Source organism: Monodelphis domestica, chromosome 5, assembly GCF_027887165.1.
Source record: "Monodelphis domestica isolate mMonDom1 chromosome 5, mMonDom1.pri, whole genome shotgun sequence".
NCBI lineage: Eukaryota > Metazoa > Chordata > Mammalia > Didelphimorphia > Didelphidae > Monodelphis > Monodelphis domestica.
Window position 1 is genome coordinate 318905336 of NC_077231.1, and position 21822 is coordinate 318927157.

At 49.0% G+C, this 21822-nt stretch overlaps 1 protein-coding gene across 1 annotated transcript in view; it reads right to left on the reverse strand.

Annotated features, from left to right (window-relative positions):
* TSPAN13 (tetraspanin 13) overlaps positions 1 to 10578 on the reverse strand; it is a 29161-nt gene extending 18583 nt beyond the window's left edge. Inside the window, exon 1 of the mRNA XM_001373760.5 lies at positions 9884 to 10578. Within this exon, the coding sequence (XP_001373797.2) occupies positions 9884 to 9946 (63 nt within the window). The 5' untranslated portion in view covers positions 9947 to 10578. The remainder of the gene's footprint in view (positions 1 to 9883) is intronic.
* Between the last annotated feature and the right edge of the window lie 11244 nt (positions 10579 to 21822).

Consider the following 21822-nt stretch of genomic DNA (forward strand, 5'->3'; position numbering starts at 1 on the left):
TCCAGCTTGACAACACATGAGGTAGACCCTCTCACACCCCCCACCCTGCAGGAGTGGAGGACTCTGGCTGGGGGACACAATATATAACATTAGACTTTTTAATGGGTTGATTAGTTTTACTAACCACTTTTCCCTCTTCATTTTTTTTCTCTGAAGGCTATTCCTTCTAGAAGAGGATGGGAGGGAGCATAATGGGAAATATATGTGATGGACCTCAATATACATCTTTTTGAGGATCATGGGTGCCCATTCCACCAGAGCAGGGAAGAAAGGCCACAGAGCAAACCAGAAGCACTCATTCATTCATTCGAACAACTCTCCTGGTTTCAGAGAATGTTTAGAGGATGAATAGAGAAAGAAGGACATCTCACATGCAATTGATAAACATTTATTAGGTGCCAGGAATGGTACTTAAAAAAAAGGCAATTCCTGCCTTCGAGGAGCTTACAGTCTAATGGGGGTAATGGGGGACAACCCAAGAGGAGGCCTTTGGAAGTAATACTGCCCCTTGCTGAAGGGTCTTCTGTGACTGAGCTGTGGCCCTGATGGCAGGGAGCAGAGCCTCCCACATAACCCCCCCCCCCCCAGGGGATGGAGGATGGAATGATCTGTTTGCAGTAAATATTATTCCAAAGAAGCCTATCTGCCAGGATGGGCTCAGCAACATCTGTCCCACAGACGGGTCAGGCGTCCAGGATGGGACATTGCTCAAATCTCCAGATCATCCAGCCCCCTTCTTTGGTCACTGGGCTCTGCTTTGCAATTTACTGAGCCTGGGGATGTTGTGGAGTAAAACAGAGGCTTTCAGGATCCTGAAGATGACTACAGGTCAGCTAATTCAAGCTGCTTGCTTATAGAGAAGGAAACTGAGGCCCAGAGAAGTCCACAGTCCCACGTGGGGTAGAAGGTTGAACAAGGATTCAAACTCAGCTTCTTGGAAGCCAAATTCAACATTTTTTCAATTTCATCCATTTCATACCAACAAATGATTGATTATCATCATTACTTCTGATACCCGCAATTTCATGTTTAATATTATTGGGATGAAAAATACCATGATGACTAATATCCAAGTCATGTGAAGGTTTGCAAAACACTTTACAAATGTTATCAAACTTGAGCTTCATAATAACTCCCAGGGGTGAGTGTTTCACCAGTTCTTATCCCCATTTTATAGATGAGTAAATGGAGGCTCAGAGACCAGGAGTGACTTGTTCTGGGTTACACAGCTAATAAGGGCAGGAGGCAGGGTTTGAGCCTTCCAGACCTCTGAGTGTAGAGAGAAAACCCTGTCCTGCCACACAGAACACAACACGAGAAACACCGATGGAGCCACATGTCGTCCATTCTTAGACTACAGCAACAGGTCCAAAGCAGGAATGGTCTCTTACTCTGGACCAAGGAGTGTACTGTTCTTCCATGCTTTGTCTCAAGTTTCGAATCCTGAGGCAGTAGATTAGGAATGAACTGAATTCAAATTATGCCTCTGTTTTATAATGATGATGACGACGATGACGACTATAATGACAACAAAACAGCAACTAGCTTTTTTCAGCACTTCAAGGCTTGCAGAGATACATATCTAGGTTACTGTTCATACCCTGATGTTGAAGGGGACAGCACCAGGGTGATGCCTCAACTTGCACATGAATCAGACTGACATGAGGCAGAGTAGCAAGCTGTCAGCCCCTCTCTCTCTCCTAGACACAAAAATCCAGCAACAGGACGACGGGAGATTTCTGGACGCACTGGACAACCCTGGCGATATCTGATCAAACTCTAAGAGGCCCTGGGCAAGCCAATGAACCCTGTTGCCCTCAGTTTCCTTATCTGTAAATGAGCTGGCCAACCAGACTGCTATCTTTGCCCCCCAAAAAAACCCAAATGGGGTTCCAAAGAGTCAGACATGGCTGAATCAACCAAACAACACACACAGGCATGAGTGCACACCCATGCATCTCTTTGTGTGTGTGTGTGTGTGTGTGTGTGTGTGTGTGTGTGTGAATGAGTGTGAATGTGAGTGTATGTGTGGTACAGGTAGATAGCTCAATAGATAGAGAACCAAGCCTAGAGATGGGGGGTCCTGGGTTCAAATCTGGTCTCAGCTGTGTGACGCTGGGCAAGTCACTTAACCCCCATTGCCTAGTCCTTTCGCTCTTCTGCCTTGGAACCAATAGGCAGGACTGATTCTACAATGGAAGAGTATTCCATCTAAGATGGAAGAGAGTATTAAAAAAAAAGAGTTACCGCCATTGAGCTCTGAGCACGAGGAGAGAAGCTGCTGCTTTTCTCACCCCTTTCCGAAGTCCAAAATGGCCTAACTGAAGTTGGGGGGCTTAAATGTCAGAGGTGTGAAGGGCTTGCTCAGCACGGTCTCCCGAAATCGAACAGCAGCTCTGGGAGTGGGCACCAGACTCGATGTACACGTGGGTCCTCCGGTGCCTGCAGGACACTCACGGGTCTGAAACAAGAGCTCTGGGACACGGAGGAGCCCCTCTGGCCGCTGCTCCCACCCGAAGGAACCCTGAGGACGGACATGAAGCAGGTATCAACATTTTCAAGAGAAGCCAAGCCCAGAGGGGAGCGCCATCCTCTCGACTGGCTCCTCTTCAGGACCAGCGGCTGGCTGGGGCCAGGAAGCCTCATAGAAGGTCTCTTCAAGGGTTCTGGGGCCACTGGGCGCACGGTGGACCACGGCTGACCCAGGACTCCAACTCAGCACCTTGGCCCCAGTTGGGCCATTCTTCCAAATGCACCATCAAATGGCAGGTCACAAGCGCTGTCTTTGACACCCCCTTAGGTTCATATTAAAGGGAAGGGGGAAGGAAGAGCCATTAAGAGATTGGCACCAGGCACCTCCCCGCAATATGGTCTTGATTCTATAGGCGCAATCCTCGTTTTACACGATGGACTAAGTGGGGAGAAATCTCCTGAAAATCCTGCTCTCCTGGAATATTTTGTAAATCTTCAATGTGCAAATGGCAATATCATCCCGCGTTGGCCCCGGAAGTGACCCAGAGAGAATTCTCCAACTCGATTTCCTTTGAGTTAATAACCAGGGTGGGAGAGCGGGTGGGGAAGCCCCATCGTCTCCTCTCCCCCGGGGGAATCGCACCTGGCAAAGGCGCCAAGAAGCCAGACGCAGTCCTGCTCCCAAACTCTCCTCAGCCCAGGAGGACTCGGAACCCAACGAGTCTTTCTGCTTGGCTCTCCCTGCCTCCCTAGTCTTGCCCTGATTTTCCATCCACAGGCTAGGACAGACGAAGTCAAAGCACTCAGCCAGATGAATCTTCCTAATGGAGGACTCTGGTCCCAGCACCCTCCCTCCCGCTCCCTTCCGAGACTCTCCAGGCTCCAGGGCCCACTGGATCATGGCCAAGTCAGAACTCTGGGGTGGGAAGGAGCCTCGAAGAGTGATGAGCCCAGAGGTGCCATTTCCTAAGGGAGAGGAATGAGAGGCACATGGGAGAAGCTAGACCTTTAAATAGTCAAGTGCTGAGGAGAGGAAGCTAGATCTACAGGGAGAAGCCAGGAGTTCAAATCCTGGCCCTCCCCCTTCCTCACAAGCCCTCAGGCATGCAATGCTGCCCCCATGGGCCTCAGTTTCCTTCTCTGTACAATGGAGGTTAGCCTAGAGCTCCCCAAAGGTCTATTCCAGCCCCACATCCGTGATCTGAACGTGTTCCAATGTTCCTTCACTTCAGTTCATAAAGCCATTTTGTGAGGCACAAAGACATTGCAAGGTGGTGTCTTTGCTGGGGACGCTTCTAGAGTGGGCCGGGGGGAGAACTCACCCTCCCTGCAGCTCACTCCTTCCCCTGGGGGCGCACAGCGTGCTCAGATCACCCCAGAACCAATTCTTGTGCTTTGGAAACGGGAATTCTGAGTTTGAAGATGTGCCTTTTTAAAAAGTAATATTAACGACTGTCCCTTACAGAACCTTCCCCTGCCCCTACCAAATAGGAGTCAGAAGCCCTGAATTCAAATGCTGGCTGTCCCTTAAGCACAACTAACTCTTGCCTAGCCCCGCTGCCTTCACCATAATCAAGGCAAAGAGCAAAACACAACAGGAGCAGGAATCCTGGCTTTGACCAAAGGTCCTGCACGCTCAGATTCTGCCTTTGTCATTTGCTCCCTGGGTGACCTTAAACAAGACCCTCCATTTCCCTCAGCCTCAGTTTCCTCAGCCATAAAACGAAGGCGTTGGATTCAATGGTGGATCTCAACATTCCTTGCCTGGCCTCTCCCTCTGGTCCTATAAGCTCAGAAAAGACAAAATTTATTCTAAAGTCTGCTGTTCTGAAGTCTTTTAAAAATCATTACATCAGGGCCATCTGGGTGGCAAGCTAGGTCTAGAGATGGGAGGTCATGAGTTCAAATCTGGCTATGTGACCCTGGGCAAGTCACATCACCCCCATTGCCTAGCCCTTACCACTCTTCTGCCTTGGAACCAATACAGAGTATTAATTCTAAGGTGGCAGGTAAGGATTTTTTTTAAAGCTCACACAACCACATACCATCTGCTCCTTTAGAATTCTCTCTGCCTCAGTTTCTCTCGATCCATGACATTTCCTACAAAAACAATCACTCTGAAAACAATCTGCCTGCTATCCTGGGGGGTGACGGATGGCCAAGCCCTTGTTCAGCCGGTCCCCAGGTCCAGCGATGTCCCTTTGAACGTCAGACCCTGGATTTTCTCAAAAGCTGCCCCGGAGGGAGGCTCCTCCCTGAGAGGGAAAAGCTGAGCCTGGGAGAGAGGCAGGCTAGATCCTCTGACGGACGCCTGCACTCGTCCCACGAGGCGTTCTCTCTCTGAAATGGGAGCCGCAACCCTTTATTGTCTGTCAATGTAGTTCTAGCTCGTGTTCAGAGCAGAATAAAGTCTCAGTGCCTCGACAAGCCCCAGAAGCCTCTTCTCTGCCTTGGAATGATGCGGATTCCCACCAGCTCCACTCACGAGGATGCTGGTCCAGAGAGAAGCCCAGGCAGGGACGCAAGCCGGCCTTTTCTCTGGGCTTTAAAGAGGGCAGATCGGAATTCTAAACGTTCGGTTCAGGTAGAGAAAGATGGCAAACCCTCCACTCCATGGCTTGGCCCCGGGGCCCTGGCCCTGCCAAGTGCCTGGCACAACACAACATTAATTGAATCGAATTTACAAAGTCACTGAAAATGGAAACACTTCACCGGGAGCTCCCCAGAACAGAGATTCAGCAGTCGAGATTCGGAGCCAAAAAACCACAGTCCAAATCTCGACCCGAGTGGCCTTGGGAAAGTCACTGGTTACTCCATTTCTTCCTTGGTAAAATGGGCCACTGGCCCAAGTGATTTGTAGGGCTCTGGGTCTAATCAAATGGAAGGATGGGCCACTGACTCTTCCAACCTGGCTTTTTGGTTTCGTCTCTCCTGTTGCCATGCGCCACAGAGCTCCAGGCAACGTCAGGATGATCTGGACCAGCAATCTTGTCTTCATTTGGGCTGTTCGGGGTCTACCCTCAAACTCGGGGGGATGGAGGGGGAGGGTGGGGGGCATTTTTGTTTTTCTAGAAGTTGGAGGCCCCAAAGCACACAAAGTGTCTGTTTCTTGTCTAGAAGGTGGAAGAAGAGATTACAAATCCCTCCTCCCCCATTCCCTGCAAGCACTCTGCATCTCTCCCCGTTCTCTGGAAGGCTGAAGGGAGCTACAAAGGAGAAGGAGGACCTGAAGCCACCATAAAGGATTCTGACCCTTCCCTGGCCACCCCAACCCCACCCCGTAAATTTGACAGGGTGAGTGCAGACCTTCTCACTGGGGCTCTGGTGATCAGCAGGGACTGACATCAGTGATTCCAATTGAGGAGAAGGCTCTGGAGCAGAAACTTCAGTCTGTCCTGACCCTGGAGACCCAGACTAGGCTCATTTCTACAAGGCAAATAGTGGTGAATAGTGCTGCGCTTGGGAGTTAAGGAGCCTGGGTTCAAATCCTGACCCAGAAAATAACAGTGGAACCCTGGGAAAATCACCGTGCCTTTCTCAGTTTCAGTGTCCTTATCTACAAAACAAGGGTATTCATGATGCCTACTCACAAGGTTCTTAACCTTGTTTGCCTCAGTTTCTTCATCTGTAAAAATAAGGGCACTAAGGAGGCTTACTCTCAATGAGAACATGAGACCCCCTACCTTCTTTTACTATTTAGGCAATCTTTATGGATTCAGTTTTGTCTTCTGTAAAATGAGGACCAGATTAGATGCCTCGAGGCATGTGTGTGTGTGTGACAGACGAGAGAATGTGGGTGCCATGAAATCCTCTCTGGCAGTTTGGAGAAGGCTGTGGACTGCTTCTCAGAACTCTTTTACAGGAGGACGAGGAAGGAAAGAGAATAGCATTTCATAGAGCCTACTAGGTGCCATCCACTGGGCTAAGCACCTTCAGCAAGGAGCCCATGGAGCCAAGTGAGCTCCGTGCCTTGTCCAAGCAGCAGCCTGCAGGATTTCATTCTTCTCCCCTCCTGGCAGCAGAAGTCTTGTTTTTCATCTCCCTCGTCTCATCTTTCGCAGGGAAGTTCCGATGGAAATGGGATGGAGCCAGGTGGCTCTTCATCTCTTCATTTATTTACGTGGAATGCTCTTGGCTTTGCATCACTGCATTGGGATCTCAGCTCATCCTCTGTAGGCTCAGCTTCTGGACAGCTCCCAGAGCAGAGAGGATGAAGGGAACGGACTCTCCTAGCCCTCTTGCCTCATGGTTTTCACTTCTGTTCCAGCTTTACATTTTGGAAGGTTTTATTCCATGTAACTTTGGGAATGTATTAAAAAATATTCTCACTTTGGGGGGCAAAAAGGTGGTTCAGTGATTAGGAGCCAGGCCTAGAGATGGAGGGTTCTAGGTTCAAATCAAGAGCTGTGTGACCCTGGACAAGTCATTTAATCCTCATTGACTGTCCTTTACCACTCTTCTGCCTTGAAGCCAAGCCACAGTCTTGATTCTAAGATGGAATGTAAGGATTAAAAACAAGTTTAACATTCTCACTTTCTGATGAACTCATGTTGTTACTGCAGTTGTTGTTATTGTTATTGGTTATTGCTGTGATGACTTGGACCCTGACTGTGCCTTTTAATCAGCTACTGCCACAACTGTTCTGACATATCCAGTTCCAAGGAAGCTGGGATGAAGGGATTAAAAAAGAAACAAGATTAGGCCCACAAGCCCACCATGGCAGCTGGGCATTCATTTGAGGAGGAGGCCATCCGGAGCACTGCGGACACAGCAAGCCCAAATATAAACGACCAGCTTGTCCCCACAGGACAAAACTCCACCGCTCCTCCCCTCCCCACCCCCCACTCTCAACCCCTGCTGATTTCCTACCAATGGCCGCCTGAAAACATTGAGCCCCACCAGCATCACTTTCTCAGGTCTCTGACAGGGTGAGGTGCCAGGCCATTCAGGGCAAGCCTGGGTCTGGGCTGGCTCCCTGGCATTCTGGGTGATGCCTCCTATTCAATGTGGTACAAAAAAAGAACCACAAAATGGCAATACCTCTGAAATAAGGTCCTGGGATACTCCATTACGGGAGAAGATGAGTGGGAGGGGGCATTAGAGAGCCAACCAGGAGGGAAATTTAGCCTTGATCTCAAGGAAAACTACTGAGCAATTTAGTTACCCCGAGGAGGCTTTCACTGCCTCCAGCAGTGGTGGGCTGCCCCTCGGTAGTGTCCACAAAGGACTGGATGGCCACTTGTCAGGCATGTGGGTGAGGGGGATCCTCTGGGATTGTGGGGTGGAGGAGAACAGGGGTGCTTATCCTTCTGGGGAACCCTTTGGGAGCCTAAATCTTGAGCTATGGATGCTTTCTCTGAATTATGTCTGAGGATTACAGATTAAGACAGCCCGGAGCAGCTGGTCCCTGAAGGCCCTTCCAGTCCGATTCTGTGCCCACGTAGCCAAATAACCAAACTAGATGTCATGCCCTTATGTTAGGAGGCTTAGCCTTGAGGGCCGGCCTTGAGGCGGAGGCAGGGCTGTGTGCTTGGTTGTTTGTGTTTTTCATTTCCTGCCTGTGTCCTCCGCACTGAACACACAACAGACAAGCATGGATGTGGGACGATGGGATGGGCCGGAGGGGCACCTGCTTCATTTTACAGCCCATAAGACGGCAGGTTGAAAACAAGGAGGGACCCTACAGGTCCCGGGAGAGGCAGGACCGGGCAGCACCAGAATCCACACTCAGGTCCAACCCCACCTTCCTTTCAACGGTGCCCCTGGAGAGCACTGGAAGTCCTGAGATCCAAACTAAATCACTGTTCGATTTGGGCTTCAGGAAACCTCAGCCTTTCCCCTGTAATGCCAGCACTTGGAAATATGGGCTTCAGCCACCTTTCCCTTCCCACTCAGCTGAAGGGACTTCACCTAGAGCTATCTGGAAGCCATCCGAAACGGCTGGCTCCATTTTAAAAAGAAGTTCCTGGAACTCGCTGCCCAGGACTGCCAGGTAGCAAAGCACACAGATCTCCATTCTGCTGTCCTAGGGAAGCAGGCTGGGCCACCAAGTCACATGCCAAGGAGCACGTGACATGGATGGTGGTATCAGGGAAAGGATTGGAACTCGGATCCCAGCCCAATCCGAACGGCCAAGTCGCTAACAGAGATCCCAGGAGCCCTGGTTAGCCCTGACTTAATAACCAACCAGCCTGATAAGCAGGCCTCCGGGAGACAAAGGTGGACTTGGAACAAGAAACATGGCATCGGTCTCTAATTACACGGGCCTGATCCACACCGGGGATTTGAACAGCCCTCAGCCCAGAGGCCAGAATCCCTCCGCTTTGGGTTGGGGTCTTCTTTTGGGCTGCGGGTGCTCGGAAACGGGCAGCCAGCTTCCTCCAAGCCCTTGTTTGCCCTCAGATCTCCGCCCCGGCCCTGTAGGCAGCACGCCCAACAATCACTGGAAAGGACCGGAGCCCACCCTCGAGGCTCAGCACACAGGGCTAACGTGGGCCTCGAGGACTGTAACCTAAGCTGGCCGCAGCTGGTTCGGCTCCTTCTTAACGCACAGCCTGCCGGGGACATTTTCGGGGTGGGAGTCAGGGCAAGGTACGAGCTGGAGAAGGGACGGGGAAGGAGGCCAGAGCAGGGAGCCTGGGTTCTGTATCCCGTCCCCTCCCAACTGCACCCCCCCCTCCAGCCACCCCGTGGAATTCAATGAGACCAGCAAGCCCTTGGCCGCCTCCCCTACGGCCCTACTGTGTGCCGGTCCGTGCTCGGCAGGGAGGATACCCGGCCAGAAATCCAAGGGGCGCTCCCGGCCTTGATAAGTTAAAGTGTGGGGGCAGCCCCTGAGAACGACAATGCTGGCTCTCATCGTGTGGGAGCTGGCTTGGGTGGGGACGTGCCTGGAGCCCGGCTTCACTCGGAGCTGCCCACTACGCGGCCCCTGCCAGGGGCTGGGAGGGCCACTAGGAGGGCGGCGGGGGCGCAAGGAACAATTGTCCAGGCAGAAACCGGAGAGCCTTGGGAGGCCCCCGCGGCCCCCCGCAAGTCTGCAGTGTGTGTGTGTGTGTGTGTGAAGGACACACTGCCAGTGTGTACGTGTGTGCTAATGACACCATCCGAGTGTGTGTGTGTGTGTGTGTGTGTGTGCGGGCGCGCGCGCGCGTTAGGACACCCAATGGGCCCCAGCCCCGGGCTGCTCTGGCTCTGGGATGCCCCAGCAGAGGCTGCCCTCCCAGGCCACCCTGGCCGAGGCCCGGGGGGGGGGGGGGGAGGCGGGGGAAGGAAGCCGCGGTCGCCTCCGGCAAGAGCTCTCCCCAGGGATGCCGAGGCTAAGCTGCAAGGCAATGGGGGCTGGGCGGGGGCGGGCGGCGGAGCAGGTGACTGTGGCAGGGGCCGGGGTCGGGGCCGGCGACTCACTCACCGTGTAGAGCAGGTTGAGGGCGCACAGGCAGCTCCTGGAGCAGGCGAAGCCACCGCACACCATCTTGGGGCCGGGGGGAGAGCGCCGCGAGCTGGCCAGGCAGCCCCCGGGGACGGGCAGGGGCACGGCGGCCGCGCCCCCAGGACGCGGGGACCGAGCGGCGACTGAATCTGGGCTGTCGGGCTGTCCTTCAGTCCGCCCGTCCGTCGGCTGAAGGCTGCAGTGCCCGGCCGCCCCCGCCCTCACCTCACCACGGCCTCCCTCCCTTGCCCCCACCCAGCCAGCAGCAACCCGGTTTGCCGAGCTCCCGCTGCCGCCGCCGCTGCCGCCGCCGCAGTGGCCGAAGCCCCGCCCCGGCCGGGCTGCGCGCGCTGATAGGCCGCCGCCGGAACAAAGGTAAGATATGCAAATACATGCGCCGCCGCCGCTGGGGAGGGGAGAAGAGGGGGGCGGGAGGACTCCACCACGTTGGCAGGTGGAGGGGGCGGGACGGCTGGAGCCTGAGCCCTGCTGGGGGCCAGGAGCCTCAGTTTCCTCCGATGTAAGATTGGGGGGGAGGGATCTGAATGCAATCCTGCGGCTTTTTAATGTAGGATCTGATGGAGGGACGCTCCTGGAACCACCTGCCCATGGCCGTCGGCGCGGAGGGAGGAAGGGAAGAAAAAGCTGCCGCAGCTCGGCAGGAGTTATTGCAAGGGCCCTCCAGGCCGCCAGGACCGACCAGAAGCTAGGGTCCGAGAGCAGGCTCTGAAAAGAATGAGAAGCCTCCCTCTCGGGGGAATGAGCCTCATTTTTCGGAGAAGATACCGCGGCTGAGAGCTCCGGGCCATACTGCTAGCGTCGGAAGCTCCCCGGGAAGGAAGCTTGGAGATCTCTAACACCCGGCCCCGAGCCACCCCAAAATTTAATTCGTGTATCTTTATGCAGATGAAAGCATGGGCCGAGCCCCAGAAGACCACGTGCCCTCCTGGAGGGCCTTGCGGATGTAGCGACCACTTCTCGGGGGAGATTCCGGGACAGCCGCGGGCGGTATCCCCGGGAGTTCCAGGGAGGGTCTGACACCCAGAAGGCTGGGAGGACCCATTCATAACTTGGTCCTATAACAGGTTTCCTGTCCTGATCGCATTAGTTTTGGGACTCTGGGAGGAGGCAGGCGGTAGCAGCCTCTCGGTCTTGCTTTGGCGCTACTAGCACAAGAGAGGACCACGGGGTTGAGGAAGCCTTCCCCATGACCCTCCTTTGGGAGAGGAGCGCCGCCAACTGAGAGCACCTGAGGCAGCGGGGGGGGGGGGGGGGGGGGTTAGGAGACTCCTCCGCCAGTGGACGGGCCTGGCGGCGTTTGGACTCTGCATAGCCTTGGGGCCAAGGGAGGGCATCCCTGGACCTCTCTGGAGACGCCGGACCATTTTTTAAAAACCCTCACTTTCTGTCTTGGAGCTAACAGTGTATTAGCTCCAAGACAGAAGAGTGGTAAGGGCTAGGCAATGGGAGTTAAGTGACTTTCCCAGGGTCACACAGCTGGGAAGTGTCTGAGAACAGCGCCAGACCAATCTTGTGAATTATCCCTCTTTATGAACAAAGCGCCGTCCTCACCATCACGCCTCGAGGCAAGGCCTGGGAGTGTTGAGACCCCAGTGAACAGGTGAAAAAACAGGCTTAGGTCGAGAGGGGGTGAAACGCCACGGATCAGCGAGCTAGCAAAGGCTGAAGTTGAGGGCCACACCCAGGAGTTCCGAAGGTCTGGGCTCCTGCCCCTAGATCGCCAGGCTGGACGTGCCGGCTAATTTGAGATTTCCAGGGCAGGCTGCCACGTCGTTTCTGTTGGAATATCGGGGCCATCGAAAACTGTTTCTCTTAGCAACGAATACTAAGAACCTGTTTGCTTAGTAGCGAGCCTAGCCCACGGCAAACACTGAAATGTTTATTGAGGGATTAGAATTTAATAGTACAAACTCCTCCAACTCTCCCCGGGAGAAAGGATCCAGCAGCCCCTCCCCAGCGAGAGAAGGGGAAACGCATTATCCCTCCCTCCGTGGCAGAAGTGGGGAGAGGGGGGGACTATGGCTGCGGGGCGCTGCATATACTCCCCCACTTGGTTCTGTGTAGGTGATTAGTTTTGCTGAACGGTTTCTTTTTTCTTTTGTTAGAAGAGATGACTCTAGGTAAGGGGAGGCTATATTTCTCCTGGAATCGAAGTACTCTAAAAACAAATATATCTGTACAAAACGAAAGCACTCTACTCGGCTCCTCGTGGCTCAATTATTTTTTTTTCTTATCTGTCCCTGTGCCCTCTCTTCTTGCCAACATACATAATTCACCAAGATTCTCCTGATCTGTGGGGTACCCTGTGTTTGTGCCCATGGAGAGAGACAAAGAGAGTCCCAATAATCTGAGAGCTGCCTCCTAAAGTCCAACAGCCCTTTGGATGAAATCATCAGGCACCCTTTCTTTTGGGACGCATTGCAACCTTACTTTGTTTGTCCTGCAGCTCTCTTTTCTGTCTCCTATACATTTCCTCCTTCATGACTTTTGTCTAATCCTTCTTCTTGTTCACTATATGTACCCTCATCCCCTCCTGACTCAGTTTACAGCCCCCCCCACTTCTCTATTTATCTTATTCCTATTCAGTTGGGGTAGTCACTGGTTCTAGTCTTCTTTGTCTCATGGGACCGAAAACCAGAAATATCTATGTATGATTCATGTTCTCATAAAACAGTGGAACTGTGCCTTTCCCCAACTCAAAAAGAGCCAGTGGTCCTTCTTGCCTCTAGGATAACAACAATGACAAAGAAAGCTTTAGTTAAGCACCTGCTATGTGCCAGATGCTATACTTGGTTGGACTGAAAATACCAAGACAAAAACTAAACAGTCCCTGCCCTCAAGGAGTTTACAGTCCTCCACCGGGCATTTAGGAGCCTCCACAATCTGGACTCCTGCCCAAACCTTCCAATTATATTTCATATGACTCCCTTTCCCTCATTCTCTGTTGAGCCAAACTTGCCAGGTGACTCTCTATCCAACATCCCATGGATTTGCAAAGTGGTCCCCATGCAAAGAATGCCAACTTCCTCTCTCAAACATTAGGGCAAAGCTTCCTTCCCGGGACAGCTCAGGTGCCTCCTCCTTCCTGAGCCCAGGGGTTGGCATTACTCCCTCTTGAAATGACCTCCTATCATTGCAACCAGGCTTTGGATTTTCTCAGCTGCTTACATGTTCAGGGTCCCAGGTGGACATAAGCTCGGTAAGAGCCAGTTCCTTTTTGGCTTTGTTTTCTCATGGAGTTTCTCATAGAGCCTTGCATAGATTTGTCAAGTCTTTAAGAACTGTTGCTGAGTTGAATTTGGGTGATTTGGTGCCTATTGAGTCATTGAAACTAGCATCTGCCCTCTTGCCCAAGCCAGCTTTCAGCAGAGGATTGGACCTGCCTTGTAACCAACAAAGGAAAGCGTTAAGAATTTGATCCTTTCTTTTCCCTGTTGAAAATGGCTTTTCTGTTTTTAACCTGGACCCTGGAATTGCTTAAGTCAAAATGATTTCTATGAAAACATAACTAGGGTTGTATTTTGGTTTTATTTTTGGTGTGTGTGTGTGTGAGAGAGAGAGAGGGAGGGAGGGAGGGAGGGGGAGAGAGAGAGAGAGAGAGAGAGAGAGAGAGAGAGAGAGAGAGAGAGAGAGAGAGAGAGAGAGAGAGAGAGAGAGAGAGAGAGAGTTTGATGCGCTGTGTGTCCTGTTTCTTTGCTCCTCCTCCGTTGTCATGGCAAACGACGAATGGAGCCCTGACAACTTTGCTTTGTGATAGTCTGTCTGAGGCCTTTCTCCAATGGAGGGAGGAAAGCTGGATCAAGGGAGAGTGAGTGAGACCAGTAATGAGAGTGAAATACTGAATTGCCTCAGGCTGGTTCTCTTCCCAGCTGCCCCCCTTGGTCTGTTTTCTCTGGGTCCCGCCCACGCCCCCCTTTTCCTAGCAGCACCTTCTGCAATCAAATGCAGGACACCTTCTCCACCCTTAGAGTCATAACAGTATTTATTTGGTCTAGAAGGGACTTTGGGCCACTTAATCTAATCAAGTTTGAGTCACAATGTTATTACAGAGTGACTGCTGTCTCATGGCTACAAATTAGGCTGGAGGATGTTGCTGGATTTCCCTCTCCACAAGACTGGGTCTGTTCTGAGACAGAAATGGAGATGGGCCCAAAGCTCAGGCAGGCAGCCTGGCATTTAGGAAATAAGCTGGCACTCTCAATGATCCCAAGCTGCTCCTGGACACAAAAAGCTTAGCTTTCCCTCAAGGCTCTGGGGCTGCCAATCTTTGTACACCGAGGTCTCCAAAGAAGCTGGGTTACTGGGGACACACACACACCACAATGGGGGAGGGAAGGGTTTGCTTAGGAGTGTGATCTCACCAGTGGTCAGTGTACAAGAAGTGCCAGGAGACACCATAGTGGTAAAACGAGGTGGTAGAGTCAGGGAGGGGTGAGAGCAATTCAACAGCTGCAATAGTATTCAAAGAATGGACAAAGATAAAGGAGGGGGTGCTTTATTGAAAGAGGTAAGGGTCTGGGAACCACTGGAGGAAGGACCCAGGTTAAAGGATTTGGGGAGGGAGAGAAAGGGAGCAGAAGAGTGAAACCAACAGAATTAAACCAAATAATAACAATAACGGATGCTTTGGAGTATACAAAACACTTTATATTCATTATCACATGTGAGCTGCCCATCCACCCTTCAAGGCAAGTTCTATAGGGTGTGTGTGTGTGTGTGTGAGTGGTTAAATTGGAAATTCTAAGATATTTCCTCAAAGGAAAGTTCCAAATATTTCTAGCACTCAAGAAATTCCAGTTATTATAGCAGTATAACATTATATATATCATATATATATACACACAATTATATGGCACATCACAGCTAGCTAGGTGGCACAGTGGATAGAGCACTAGGCTTAGAATCAAGAAGACTCATCTTCCTGAGTTCAAATCTGGCCCCAGACGCTTACTAGCTGGGTGATCCTGCCTCAGTTTCCTCATCTGTTTAATGACTTGTGGAAGGAAATAGCAAAAACATTCCAGTATTTCTGCCAAGAAAACTCTAGTTGGAGACACAATGGAACAACATTATGATACATATCAGACCTCCAGTAGTATAACCGCAATCTTTCATACATTTCTCATGGGGAAAGTCCCTCAATGAGGTGGATCCCCAGCCCTGGAATTTCCTGAGGATGAATAGCCTGAGGCATTGAGAAGTTAACAGTTATGCAAGGTCACTTAGGCTGTACATGTCAGAGTCTGAATGTGAACTCCAATCTTCATGACTCCGTCTCTTACTCTAAGAACTGTAATCACCCATATCAATATCACCCATGCCTTCTTGAAAGGGCTGCATGATTCATACTTCCCTGGGGCTCCCCTGCCCATCTCTCACTAACTTATCAGACAAAAGCACTCTTCCCTGGACTCCTCCTCCTCCTCCTCCTCTCTATGTATTTTCCCCTTCTTAGAATGTCAGCTGTATGATAGGAGGGTCCCTGAGTGTGTCTTTGTATCCTTTTTATCACTTAGCACGGTGCCGAGCACATAGTAAATAATAAACACTTCTCACTCTTTCATGTATTCATTTTAAGACCAACCTTCTTCCATGTCATGCTGCCTCTCATTAAATGCAGCTAAAGATTGGACATGAAACCCTATGAGAATTGATACCTTCATGACTGGAAAATCTGTGTAACTGAGTCATTTGTTCCTAGCTACAAGCTTTACCTCCCATTATCTGTCCCCCTTTCCATTTCCAACATGCTTATTTGTCCTTGGCAGTGAACAGGATAGAGGGGGTGGCCCAAAGGAATGGAGAGAAGGGGACAGATACCAGGACTGTTGAATGGACAGAACTTGGGACCAGGCTGGATACGGTGAGCTAGAGATATGAAGAAGAAGGGCAAGCCTCGAGGGAAACATCGTGAATTCTGCTAAAGAGATTTTTGAGTGTGACATAGCTATGGGTGTTTGGGCACCAATTTTACTGGTGGCTTTTGTATTATAAATTAACTCTAAATTCTCCAATCCAATATAATACAAGTAGGAGGCAGCTAGTTATTGGCAAGGACAAGATTTGCCACATCTCTGATGGCCAAGAGACACACACTCTCTAAGAGATCAGTCAAGGCAGGAGGCAGTTCTGAGAAGTGTGCCCTCTGTCCGTAGTGAAGCATGAAGAAACTATGAGACAGGAAAGGGCACTCGGCCATACGGCACCAGTGGTGGCTGCTTGGGCCATATGTGTTCCCTGAGTGTGTCCCTTTTCACTATGGCACTCTAAATGTGTATCCACTCTTCTCTGAAGCCATGTTGTGGTAGGAGTATGTACTACAAGTTAATAGAATAACTTCATTGCTCTTATTTTCAAGATGCTATCTGAGTAAATACTTTTGCTTTAAGATTATTGTGTCTATTGGTTTACTCTTAAAGGTAAGTGCACCAGTTGGGGCTCCTGAGCAATAATTTTCAGAATCCCAACCCAAACAATTTCCAGAGCAAGAGGTGGAAGCTGTGTTCAGGGAGGGGGAAGGCTCCAGCCATGTATATTTATTGAGGAGAGTGTCTATCCCCAGAGGGGCTGCTACCTGGGAATGATCAGTATGGCCACCTTTCAGAGGGGATGGCATCAACTGGACTTGAACTCAGCCCCACCACTCTCATAACTTCCTGCCTTCCAGACACACTGAAGTGGGAGCACATCATTTGGAGGATGTTCCAGAACACAGTGCGTACGTGTCAACTTAGCAGTTCATTCTGAATAGCAAAGAAAAGTCCCCAGAGCTCTTACTTCACTCACATTCAGGGAGGAAAAATCCAAAAATGTATTTACTAACTTCTCATGTATTTGAAGCACTTCCTTAGCATCCAATTGTGTGTTGGAGGGACAGACAGACAGACAGACAGACAGAGATTAATCTAATACACTGGCCACCTGAAAACTGATGGGGAAATTCTGTTGTCACAAGAAAAAAAGTGATTTTTTCAATCAAAGGGATTTATGTGATACTGGAGAGAGAGTGTTCCCTTCCATTCTTAAGGATAAAAATGAAGCCTGGAACATATTCAAGACATTCCCAAAGTTGTCTGCCCTTGACCTCCAAATCATTGTAATCACCTTTGCCTCTAAGTACTCTCAGCTACAAACCTCTAAACTGTTCTCGACCATAAGACTCTCCCAGTAGGAGGAAGCTGAGAGGCCTTCGTTTCATCTCGCCCACATCTCAGGGATTTTGGACTTGTTTTGTTCATGGACCCCTTCGGAAAGATGGTGTAACTTATGGAGCTCTCCTTGGACACCCATTTTGGGATGTACCCATTGAAATACACTGGCTTGTTGTGGAAACCAATCAGACTGCAATGCACCTATTAAAAATGTTTTGAAGTCCATGAACCCTAGATCAAGCACCATTCTCAAAGCTGCCTCTTCTACTTTGGGGTTAGCCCGACTTCGAAAGTCAAGCCAAGTCCTGCCTCTGTACTTTCTGCCCATGGCTTCTGGTCCTGTCCTTCCGGGCTGAGCCAAACCAAATCATCCCTTTCCCAGAGACCCACCCTCCAAAGACTTGAAGAGAGCTCACTTGCTCATGATGCATAAAATGCAGCTTCCAATCTGACTCAACTCAGTATGTTCCTGAAGAAGTCAAAGCCAGGGGCCACATCTTGGGTAGCATCAAAGAAAAAAATAAAGTGTTTTCACCTTATTGACTCAGAATATAAACTTTGTTTGTGAACAGGAACTTTGGACAGATATCGGCTCATTGATTTAGAGCTGGAAGATGACCTTGGAGGTCATCTAAAGTGAGGCTGAGGAGGGCTGGGATTGGTTCTACCCAGAGAGCTGGGTAGATCATTTACCAGAGCACCAACTGAGCCCTTCATTTTACAAAGGAGCCATCACAGAGCAATGGAAAAACGCGATAGCTTTGGAGTCACAGAACCTAGGTCCAATCCTGGCTTTATCATTTACTACAAGTGTGACCTTGGGCAAGTAATTTTGCTTTCTGGGTCTGTTTCCTTTTCTGCAGAATAAGGTCTTTGGACAAGATGACCTCTGAGATATGTTCAAGCTTGCCATCTATCATTCGAGGTTATCAGATTGGTTATTCTCCAAAGTCCAGGTTGAGAAATGAGCTTCTCTTCTCCCTCCTCCAAAGCTGTGACAAAGAGAAGATGACAGGTTTCAGGGCTGAAGCCCTTGGAAGGGAATTGGAGAGATGAAACTAGCAATTTGTCTAGGACCTGGACTGTAAAAAAAAAAAAAAAGGTCCCAGCTCTCCCTTCTCTTGGGACGGAAAAAACAAACATGGCCCTCGGCCCCTTTCCTATCTATCCACTTACCATGACTAATCACCATAGTATTCGTTGCTATTATCCCATTTTAATTGTAGACTTTACATAGCATTTTAATATTTCTGAATGTTTAAGTGTGGCCTCTCATTTGAGCTTCACAGCAATTCTATGTATGGCAAGGCTATTATTATCCACATTTTACAGATGAGGAAACTGAGGCCAAGAGAATTTAAGTGGTCACATAGCTACTAAGAGGCAGAGACAGAATATGAACCCAAGTCTTCCTGACTCCCGACTTGGCACTCTTTTGACTGTAACATCTAGCCCCCATCTATTTATTAAAACCCTTGTGTGGGATTTCAGATTGTCAACACAATTTATTAATAACATCATTTAATATATTTCAAATGTATTACTGTTTCTGCAGGAAATTTTAGCCTTGAACCAAATCCAGTGCATTTCTCACAGTCTCATTTCACAGAGGAGTACCTCAGGTTGAATAGGGAGCAGCCAATTGGCTCATCTCTGAGCCTGCAGGCAGGCTGACCTTGGGCTTTGGAGTTCTACTGGTTGTGCTGTGCCTATCATCTGGGAAAAGAGGCCAAAGGCCTCCCAGGCAAAAGTCCTTCTCCACGTAGAACGCCGGTCAAGGGTGGCCTTGTCTTAGAAGGAACTAATCAAGACCCTCCCAGCTGTGAGCCATCATGGTGGACAGTCAGGCGGGGCCCCATCGGAGGGCTTAGAGCCAAAATTTTATCAGCTAAAGACATCCCATTTTCCTACTGCGTGATTTGAAATTTTGCTCCCCAGGGACTCTCTCTCCCAGCATCCCAGTTACATACCTACACAAAGTACAGACAAAGGGCAGATATAAGTTTTGTGTAGCTCTGCCCTCTCTCTCTTCCTCCTGGAACTCAGCTGTTGAGGCTGGGGGGAGAGCTTGGCAGTTTACTCACCTGGTCTTACTTTAGTTAGAAAATTAGGCTTTTAACTTCTATTTCTTTTTTCTTCTACTTCAAGTAATTATTAATAAATCTTATAAAATATCATACTTGGGGTTATTGGATATTAATTTAAATTTTACACTATTATCAGATGATTTCATTTCCTAGAACTTTGTTGTTCTTTCTCTTTCCTTAGTGAATGGCAAAATAAATGCCCCAACAAACCCAGCTGTCTGAAGAAAAAATGCAGAGCGGTGCTGAGGGATCAGGGCTCTATTCAGCATTAGTCAAACCTGGGTTCAAATTCTGGCTCTGCTAGTTGTGAGTGGCAGCTCAAATTTAGATATGGATTTCTATTGGTTTCCTCATTTCATTCTCCCAACAGCCCAGGAAGGTACAATATGCATAAGCATCCCCATTTTGTACCTTTAGGAGTGACGTGTCCAGGATCACAAAAATGGTAGATATGGATTTGTGCTTCCTGAGTCCTGGTTCAATAATCCAGCCTCTAGGCTAGTGCCTGTGTGACTTTAGGTAATTTTCTTCATTTCTCAAAACCTCAATGTCTTCTACCTTAAAAGTTAAGGTTCTGGACTAATTTTCTCCAAGATCCCTGCTCTTTTCTAAATCTGGGATTCTAGGATCCTAAGAAGACCTAGATTTTTGTCATTCAGTAAGAATTTATTAGACTCCGACTCCGTGTCAGGTGCTCAGGTAGGTGTTATTTCTTTGGAAACAACCAGTTAATTGTTGGCGAGAGGAATTCTATTGTTTATTCAGCATAGAATCTTAAAATCAACATAAGGAGTCAGAAGTCAGATGGTCTAGAGCTCTCTCTCTCTCTCTCTCTCTCTCTCTCTCTCTCTCTCTCTCTCACACACACACACACACACACACACACACACACACACACACACTGTAAATGTTAAAAACTGTAAATGCCCAAAACTGTAAAGGTTTTGGCCAAACTGTAAGGATAATTTTAGTGTTTTGACTCAAAATCTAAATAAGTGGTTGCCATGGGAAATTCCCAAAATATGAAAATACCCAAGTCAGCTGGGATTTATGAAGATTTTAATTAATATAGAGAGAGAGGGAGAATTAATTGTTCTGGCTTAGGCTGAGCCAACAACCAGTATTAAAGGGCTTAGACCTGAGTTTAAGGGAGAGTGAGTCAGTTTTTATCACTCACCACAAGATAGTCTCCAAGCTGGGTTCTTTCCCTCCAAACTGAAATTACTCTCCAAACTGAATTCAATTATGAACTCAATTCAAAAATGTCCCTGAATTTTTCTTACCCCTTCCTTTTAAAGACATTTTTCTCTTATGTCACTTCCCCTAAATTTTCACATCTACCAATCACAATATTCTTAGTTCTCATCTTCTTTTGTTCTCACCTTCTCTGGTTAGATTAAATCCTCTGAGTACTTCACACCTCTTTTTTTAAGCTTGCCTTTTGTAAGTTGCTTGACCTTTTAGTGATTAATTTAACCTTTATAGGTACTTAGCACCCTTTTGTATTAGATCTAAAAATAGACCTAGCTTAAGGTTCTAGCTTTACTATAAGGTGTGAGTTAAGGCCTTTTAATTGTTCAATCAGGAGTTTACAACTTTATCTTCCTCTAAGGCACTGTCTGAGTAGGGTGGAGTAATTTTAAAAGTTCCCAATACATTCCTGATCAAGCATCTCCATTGTTACAATAGGGGAAGTTGCTTAACCAAATCTTCTAAAATAGAGTCTGAGTAGTTTTTAAGATTCACAACACACACACATTCACACTCACCGTGTGATGTGACACACCATAGCTATGTGATCCTGGGCAAATCCCTTCATTGTTTCAAAGCATTAGTTTCCCCATTCTCCAGAGCAGAGATACTATTTGACCTGCCTAGCTCATAGCATTATAGATAGAAAGGGACTAGGACTTTCTAGGTGCTCTAGACTTTGTTTTACAAATGAGGAAACCGAGGCCCAGAAGACTAAGTAACTTGCCCAACATGGAACAAGTCATGAGACAAAGTCAAGATAAATCAATTAATTAATCCATGAAGCATTTATTCAGTCAGGAGCTAGGCTAAGTGCTGGTGATGTCAAAAGAGGTAAAAGATAGTCCCTGCCCTCAAGAAGCTTCCAATCTAATGGGGAAGCCAACACACAAAGCAAACTATACAGGAAAAAAAGGAATTATTGGCAGAGGGAAAGGAAAGGCAGTGGTCTCTGGGGGAGGGAGAGCATTCCAGGCATTGGGGACCACCAGAGGAAATGCCTGAAGTTTAGCAATGGCAGCTAGACAAGGCTGCAGTGCTGCCATTGTCTTTGGAACCTTGAGGAGGCCTGGAACAGAGAGGATGTAGGGGAGGAAGGTATAAGAAGTCTGGAAATGTAGAAAGGGGGGCAGCTTCTGAAGGGCTTTGACTGCCAAGATTTGAATCCAAGTCAAAAGCCAAGCTCTTTCCACTGTGTTATGCTAAAGTCAGATGAGACAACAGATGCCAAGGCCTGAGGCCAATATTTGAAGCACTATATGAATGTAAAGGGTTGGTAAAGAAGCTGTCGAGCGAGGGCTCTCAGTAGAGGAAGAGACAATGTGCCGGCATTTTAGTACTTTCTCGATGTCAGATGCCCTGTGAGGTGGGGGAGTTAATGTGCTTCTTCCCATTAATCTGATGGGGA